General features: G+C 40.4%; 1 protein-coding gene across 1 annotated transcript in view; it reads right to left on the bottom strand.

The window, feature by feature from the left end:
* Positions 1-470: 470 nt before the first annotated feature.
* Positions 471-8,854, bottom strand: part of Cdc40 (cell division cycle 40) — a 40,836-nt gene continuing 32,452 nt past the window's right edge. Inside the window, exons 11-15 of the mRNA XM_021229061.2 lie at positions 8,236-8,351; positions 7,940-8,073; positions 5,147-5,223; positions 2,737-2,881; positions 471-1,917 (exon numbers count right to left, since the gene is read on the bottom strand). Of these exons, the coding sequence (XP_021084720.1) occupies positions 1,740-1,917; positions 2,737-2,881; positions 5,147-5,223; positions 7,940-8,073; positions 8,236-8,351 (650 nt within the window). The 3' untranslated portion in view covers positions 471-1,739. The remainder of the gene's footprint in view (positions 1,918-2,736; positions 2,882-5,146; positions 5,224-7,939; positions 8,074-8,235; positions 8,352-8,854) is intronic.

Here is an 8,854-nt window from a genome sequence, read left to right as displayed (position 1 = left end):
ACATGAGACTGTCTCAAAACACACAAAAATAATATGTTTCTCCTCAGAAAGAGCTTGTTTGACTGGACTTCCTGTTTGTTGTCTTAAAACTGGTTCTTTACTTAAGGCAAAACAATCCAACTTCAGTGTTTTAATATGAATTCAGTTTAACAATTCTAACTTCAGGGAAGAACTCAGTCCTAGGTGTGATAAAGATCTTGCAGCAAGGATGAGGCAGACTATGCAACAGTGTGCTTTTAGATTTTCTTTGCCGGGAAAGAACCCTGAATATTTATATACTCTAAATGCTTCAAGGGCGCTGAGTTGTGTTTGACCATGTAATTAGAATAAACACATTAACATACTAAATATCCCATGCCCATCTCTCATGTAATTTCTTTCTGTATGACCCAACCAAGTCTGAAGATGGTTTGATCTAGTGTCTCCATAGACTTAAGACTAAAAAGACACAACGGACATTTCAACAGCACTTTCTACAAAAAAGAATGCTTTATTCAAAAAATAAGATCTTTTCAAAAAAGAGAAAACTTTTATGTACAGATACTTGGTTTAGAAACAGTCAAAAACACAATAAGAGACATCGAGATTCCAAAATTATGATTGGTAACATGCACTACTGCTGCTGAAGCCTTTCTCTTACCACATCTCGGTACTTCCCGTTTGTTAAGACAGTGGCTGAGTCTTCCCTCCAGACACAGACAGGGCAATGCCTCAGCAAGGCAACGTTCAGTATGCAATCTTTTTTTAAAACATGGTTACTGCCTCTCAAACTGGGGGACTCTAGGAATTTTCTTAATGTCAATGTTTTTTAAAGATCTGAGAGGAAGTCTAATTTTTTTCTAACATCCCAAAATTTTACTGTTTGTATTCACAAGCAAAATCAGAGTACTTTTAAAAACTGTGACTATGCCTTCACACTCGCCAGAGGGGATTCACGAGTAGCAGTGGTGAAGCAGAACCCTAGAGACCCTGATTTCTGAGAGTGCAGCCAGGTCCTTACTGACAGTGATTACGAGTAAAATTCATAGCCTTGGCCGTTCACTGGAGTTCCATCTTCCAGACATCCCTTTCTACTTTGCTATATACAGTCCAACCATCCTGATCAGAAGTGTCAAGGGAGGAACTGTGGGCTGCTTTGTAATCTTACATTGCTTAGTTCTTAGAGGAATGTTGCAGCCAATAAGGGTCATTCATTTACAAGTAAAAATATACAACACAGGCCATAAAAACAATGGAACTCGTGAAACCAAACGACTAGAACTTGATTCAATGAAAACGATAGGAATGGCAATTCCAGTCTTCTTTTAGTATATATCAAATTGTATCTCGCCATTCCTTCCACTTTGGTTGGGTTGGTAAGTGTCTGGTATCTTTTCTGAGTCATTTGTTACATCATTTCCTCCAGGGTCCCATACCCAATAGGCATTTTTTTCTTGACCCCAAAATTGATCTTTTCAGTGACATTATGGGAATAAATGCAAACTGCTGCCAACAATAACTACTTATCAAATATAGTTAGTTGTCATTCTTCATATAAATAACATCTATAAGGAACAAGATGAAGTTGCCAAGGAATTTATGAGGCAAATTTACAATGCTCTTAACAAAAACCATCGGGCAACTTCATAAGGCCACATATGAAAAGATTACCTATAAATCAAATTGTCATTCAACACATTTTAATAATTAAATAGTTAAATATGACACTGGATCAAAAATGATCCCAGATTGTGAAAGAACTAATCCCACAATTTAATGAGGCCATCCCAACCACAGGTGACAACCTTGGATGTCTCATGTGGATGCCACACTGCACCTATGCACACTTTATCATGGGCTTTAAACCGACTGTAGAGTTTTGTGGTCTTCCAGTCCCAAATGTTTAGTTTTCCATTTCCATCTCCTGAAATCACATAGCTGCAACAGAAGGAAAACAATCCCAATTACTCACATACCTTAAACTGGTGAAATGAAGAGGCAGAGCTCATGTTTTTACCATAGGAAATGTGAATGTACAGTACTCAGAAGAATACATGTATGAACAGTCTGTAGTTGACTGTCTCCAGCCACTCCCCTCTGATAAGCTGCCAATCTAAGAGCTAGAAAGTTATTTTTCACCAAGGAGACTGGGAGTCTCTGGACAGGTAGACTGCACAGAGGAACCTGTTTCATATGTAGCCAGTGCACATGTTAGGTACGTTATAGTGCAATGAACATTTAAACACTTTTAGCTTCAGGATGCTTTGAACATGTCGGAGACTAAGTCAGAGAGATGAACCAGAGGCCTAATCACCATGCTGAATAAACAAAGTCACAGGGTCTCTGAATTCCTTCCACCTATGTATTTTTAACTAAGAGTAGAAAAACGAATGCAGAAATTTCACTCTTGTGACCTAGATATATCCAAAAGCTGCATTTCTGTTTCCACTGTAGACAAATCTGTACACAAGATTTGAAGTCTGTCCAGCGCTGTGATGAGGAATTCTGGTATCCACTCAAACACAGCGACATAGAATGCAGAGAGAAAGTCATGGAGACATAAACGGGTGTATTAGGTAGTTAAAAGGCACAGGCCTAAGTAATGTCAGAAAACAGACAGAGGAAAACCCTTCAGAAAAGCCATTTTATAACTTGTTCTTGCCTTTGTAACTTCCTATCTGTCATTTTGAAAGAGTACACAGTTCTCATGCAACACTGTACCATACCATTATACATGAATATGAAGATGCAACTTACCTCATATCTGGCGAGAAGTCTACTTGACAAGCATAGCCTGCTACCATATGTCCCTTAAAAATTTTCTTCTTATTTAATCTGAATCTGTTTTGTGCTCCAAAAATTAAGATTTGGTTATCCATTGACTGGCACGCTAGCCATTTCCCTGTAAAATGCAATAAGTGACATATTTTAGAGGAAGATTTAATATTTTTTTGGTAGGGGGTTGAGACAGGGTTTCTCTTTGTAGCCCTGGCTGCCCTGGAACTTGCTCTATAGATCAGGCTGGTCTCAAACTCAGAGATCCATCTGCCTCTGCCTCCTGAGTACTTGGGATTAAAGCGTGCACTACCACTGCCTGGCTTTTAAACATTTTTTAGTAGTTTATTTTAAGTATACGAGCTTTCATTACTTTTGTGCTCAAGCCCTTCCTTCCTTCCTTCCTTCCTTCCTTCCTTCCTTCCTTCCTTCCTTCCTTCCTTCCTTCCTTCCTTCCTTCCTTCCTTCCTTCCTACACAGGGTTTCTCTGTGTAGTTTTGTAGACCTGGCTGGCCATGAATTCACATAGATCCACTTGCCTCTGCCTCCTGAGTGCTGCGATTAAAGGCATGCTCCACCACCGCCCAGCTCAACTACATTCTAATAACAGAAAAGAAAGTTCCTATGCCACCTGTAAAGTGTTATAAATTAGTCACTGGCAAGAGATATGTTTTATCTAAAGTAAGGGACTCAGCTCCAGTCATTCCATTGCCATTGATTACTCTTCACATCAAGGCTTTTGACTTTTTAAAAATAAGGAACAATTGCAAAGCTTAGTGTCAACAGAACTAAGTCATTAACAAAACATAGGCAATAGAACTACAGAATGGAACTGAACTACTAAAGACTGGCTCAGGTGATGAATGGAAGACTATCAAATAAAAGTGCACAAAACCAAGGGTTAGCAAGGCTGCAGCAACTCTTTCTTAAAGGGCTTGCTGCTTTTATCTACCCTGGAGTCTGCAAAGCCCCCAGGCCCTGAACACAGTATTCACTCACATCTTTATATTTGTAAAAATCACCCAGGAAACAGCCCCAGCACTGCCTAAGTGAGGGAAAGGCTTGTTCAAGAAGGGCCAAAAAATAGTACATGAAGTTCTGAATCCTGACGACTAAGGGTATATATGGGGACCGACAAAGTGGCATGGACTTGGTCTTGCCAGCTGTCACTGAGCTGCCATAGAAAGGCAGATGGAGGGGTAGATGCTCCCTGTCCTCTGTCTACTCCCAGAACAGCTCTGAAAACACACTTCACACCCTCATGAGAGCCTGATGGTATCAGTATGCCTATAGCACAATTGTCTGTTACTTAAAAGACAATGGATTATGCAATAGGAAACAGTATTGATTTGTTTTGTTTTGCAACTTTCTCTCCCACAATACCCAGTACCCTTTCTTTTCAACTTAGCCCTGCAAAATGGCTCCCACAAAGGGGTAGAAAGAAGGGACGCTGCCATCAACAAGAATAAACCATTAGGGTTGGAGAAATGACTTAGGGGTTAAGAAAACTGGATGCTCTTCCGGAGAACCCAGGCTCATTTCCCAGCACCCACATGGCAGCTTACAACTGCAATTCTGTGTCTGTAATTCCAGTTCTAGGGGATCTGACAGATATCCTCACACAGACATACATGCAGGCAAAACATTAATGCATAGAAAATTAAAATTAAAAACAAAAGAACACACCATTAACACTCCTAGCTGCATCCATGCAGGGAGTGGGTTGCATGAAGCATGAGCAGTCAGATACATACAGATATGTGCCATGAAGGAGATAGACTCCAGACGTGAGCACCGATGTGAGCTCACCAGAGCCGTCTGGGCCAGGGGAATGAAGTTCTGTATCATATCTGTATGTCTGTTCACAAAGGGTAACGAGGATGAGGGCACATCAGACAAGCTTCCCACTGTGGTGACCTATTCCTGCTACCAGTCAAACTCTACAGAAAAATGTGCATGAGAACTAACCCCGGGTGTCAAATAGGGCTGTAAGACTGCTCTAAAAAACCTTTTATAGGCAAACTGCTAAAATGTTCTCATTCTGAAGAATCAGACCAAAATTTCCTATTCTCTTGAAAGTGCTTATTAAATGATTTATTGAACCTGATTTGTGTTGGAAGAAAAATTATTAAAAACTAAGAAACAAAGAAACAACTGTCAGAAATCCTTCATGTCAACTGTAAATTACTGATTCTTTTATTTTTCTATAACAAAAGAGTGGGTGAGTGTTCACACAGGAAAACCAGTAATTACTCCTACTATTGAAAAGGGTCCCTTATACAAGCACGGACATCCGGACTCCCTTACACGCAGTGCTCCAGTCCTCAGGACTCCAGCCATTACTCTGTGTCTTAGAAGCTCATTTTAGAGCACATTCTGTGTTCCAACTCACCATTTGGAGACAAAGTCACTGCAGGCATTGAGTGCATACTGGGCTCTGCTATGTACTTAAAATCCACAGGGATATCCCTAAAAGTTGAAAATAGCATACATATTGGAATGAGTAATTCACAAAAGCACATTTACCCAAATAAAAGCAACTTGCTTTTCACTAAACTTCCAGGATGCAGTTTATCAGTAAAAAGCTTTTACTTTACAAATGACTTTCCATGAAAATTGTAAAGGTGTCAGTAGTTGTAGTTTCTAGTTCTGAGACTTAACTTTGGTCCTTATATTACTAAATGTCCTTTAATGCAGAAGATGCCTGGGCAAACCTGTGAGCAGGGTTATTACCTGCCATCCAACCACGCCTCAGTACCTCAGGAGCAGGTGGAATGTCACAACATTCTCAGCACTATCTTGGATGACAGGCAGAGCTGCAGGGATCTGTGCATTACTTCTGTCTACCCAGAAATAATGGCCCAGGCCACAGAGATCACGTGCTTGGTACCAAGCATCTTTTCAGTTCACATGTAAAACATTTCCAAAGTATATAGTACAGGAAAAAAAGCAAAATAAAGAACAGCAAAAACCTCAACAAAATTCAGAAATATTCACTTAAATTGAGAACTAAATGTGCCAAGTACCTTTTCATTTTCATTATTTTTTAATAATAAGAATTATTTGGAAATTCTGAAAGGGATTTTGATATTGCTGCTTCCTCTGGTACAAAAAGTGTTTGTGTGGAGTAACGTGTAGGAAATGTAATCCAGTGAAGAGTGATTTCAATTTTAAGGTATGATTTGAGTTTCAATACTTTGCTTAACTGGAAAATAATTATACTTCACTTCATGTACGAATTTTTCTGTCATTTACCCATCATCCAGAAGGAACAGATGGCTAGAGGAAAAGACCTCTGCTATAACCAGGGAAGTGAGGCTCATCAGTGCCCAGGGCTCATGTTTCTAAGCACAATGAGAAGCGACTTTCAGAACAATCCAAGTCTTTAAAAAATATCAATGTCTTCCCCTTTGAATTTACCACTAGTAGGCAGTGAATTTTATAACACGGATGAAGCAAGAGTATATTCTAAATCAACCAACCACATTTTAGGGTCACATCTTTAGTAAACATAGCATCAGGAGTCTTGGTACAATTAACTCTAGAACATTGTCGAGTGACACTTCCACAAGGGTCGTATGGTTCTCAATCTATGGGTCTAGAGTGTTGAGTTCCACAGCTAGACATAGTTAAATGTCATAAACACAGCACCAATTTTCTACTTAGACACTGTGATTCAATTATAACAAGGTAGGAACTAATTTTAGATCATCTGGTTTGGAAATGAACTTTGGTATCAGGCTGGGGAGATGGTTTGGTGGCTAAGTGTGCTTGCCGTGCAAGTGTGAGGACCTAAGTTCAAATTCCCAGCACCAGTGAGATAAAGGAAGACACCTCAAGCCCTTGTCTGGCCTCTGCACATATGTACACACCATGAGCATACACCCCAAAATCAAGGTAAACCATCTAAACAAAAACACTAGTGTTCACATCAGATTTCCTGTGGAAACAGCCAGCCTCCCAGCCTCCCTCCCTCCCCCTTCCTTTCTTTCAATGGGCCTTGCACATGCTAGGCCAGCACTCTCTCACTTAGAGCTAAATCCCTAAGAAGCACCCTTTCTCAAGACTGATCTTAGTTTCCAACCATGACCCTTAAGGATGAAGCTAAATGTTAAGACTAGATACAAAGTACAGTCAATGTCATCGGGGATAATCTTGAAGGCTATAGTGTTGGTGTACAAGTTGCATTAAATCTAAAATTACTTCAATTTTCTTAACACCCTGAGGGCCTACTCAGCCTACTCAGCTCTCCATGGGAGTCAGTCTGAGAAGAAAACCCCAGCTGGGGTTCAAGGCTGCTTGTCTTCTCTTAAATTACAACTTGTAGGGGTGAGTGGGAAGGTGCACTCTGGAGTCTTTACAAGGCTGTGGTCTCCCCTGAGCTCTGCTTTGTGACTATAAATAAACAAGATGGGTTCTACCCAAGCTCTGATTTTAATAAGAAAGGTTATCACTTATTTATTTGCACCTAAATCATAAAACAATCATGACACTTAATGAAACCAGTTTAAGTATTTTTTTGACTTTAGAAAACCTTTTTTTTTTTTTTGGATAAAAGGAGAAAGTATTCAATATATCTGATTATAGTCAAGAAGCAAAGTGCTTGTTGAAAGCTATGGGGTAACCGACAGCATGAATGATTAGAAAACTAAGAGCTAACTACTTTCTTTGCATTTGTTCTGAGGACAGGATCTTTATGTGTGACCCACATATAACGAAATATAGCCAAACATCCTACACTTTGTCTGCCACTTTGCAAGGATGAATAAGCTATCTAGTAAAGAATGTGAGAGGGGCTGTTGAGATGACTTGGTGGGTAGAGGGGCTGTGTGCACCCTGTGTTTGATCTCTAGACTCCATATGTATGCAGTAAACACAAGCCAAAGCTCACACACACACACACACACACACACACACACACACACACACAATAACATAGGAAAGAGAATGCATCAACCACAACATGACAGTTTTCATGACCACAAAACCAGCAGTTCAAATCCATGTACTTTGGAGCGGTCTCCAGAGACTGTGAAGGATAGTATGTTTAGATTTCAATTTCCAAATGAAAACACTTCGGCTAGAAAAATATGCAAATAGCTGCATGTTATCAGGCTTTGCCTTTGACTATAATTTTTATGTATTTGCTTTATAAAAGTCAGACATTTTACTGGTGAACACTCACCATTCCCAAACTCGTAGGCTCTTATCATCAGACGTACTCACAAATCGTCGATTCTCATCCACAAAAACAATGGTGTTGACAGCTCCCAAATGCCGATCGTACTCCTGAACGATCTCTCCACTGCGAATGTCCCACTGTGCAGCAACAAGAGAGAAGGTACAGCTAAGATGGGACTCACAGCATGTAGCAGACTATGCTTCAGAACCTAAAGACTCCTAGTATCCCATGTTCATCAACAGCGAAGGGAGTGCTTTATTCTCGTCACAATCCTAACAGACACCCTGAAAAAGGCTCACCTGCACGATCTTTTTGTCAGACATCCCAGCCACAAAGAGGTTTTGTTTGTCTTCATCGGGATTGAACTTGACACAATAGGGTACTTTTCGGTTTGTAAATCTTGATATGCACTGTCCTAAACCAGAGTCAAATTAAACAAGAAAAGTAAGCTTCACTCCTTCATCCTTTATCAAGTAGTCATTGCTTAACGAATCCCGAGGAAGCTCAGCTTGCTCACTCTCAACACCACCACACTGGTACTTTTCATAGATTTTGATGCTTAAACACTTCTTTTTCAGGATTGGGGAGATGGCTCAATTGGTAAGAATGCTTTCTGTGCAGGTTAAACACTTGGGGTTGAATCACCAGCATCACGTAAACAGTAAGGTATGGCTGTGCACGTCTGCAAACCCAGCACAGGGGGGCAGAGACACATGGATCCTGGGAGCTTGCAGGCCATGTTTGCTGAATAAACGTACTGGTGAGGATGCTTCCCAGGGAAAACACTGGTGCAGATGAGCCTCAATCTACGCACATACTGGTGCTATCAGCTGGTTTTCAACACTGAGAAGCAGTGGGTGAAGAAGGCATCATTTCACCAGAGGGCCAGCCTTACAGACGTGTTAACTCAGGAGAGTA

This window comes from Mesocricetus auratus, unplaced genomic scaffold (genome assembly GCF_017639785.1).
Source record: "Mesocricetus auratus isolate SY011 unplaced genomic scaffold, BCM_Maur_2.0 Super-Scaffold_100018, whole genome shotgun sequence".
Lineage (NCBI taxonomy): Eukaryota > Metazoa > Chordata > Mammalia > Rodentia > Cricetidae > Mesocricetus > Mesocricetus auratus.
Note: the sequence above shows the minus strand (reverse complement) of the source record. Positions and strands in the feature narration are given on the sequence as shown.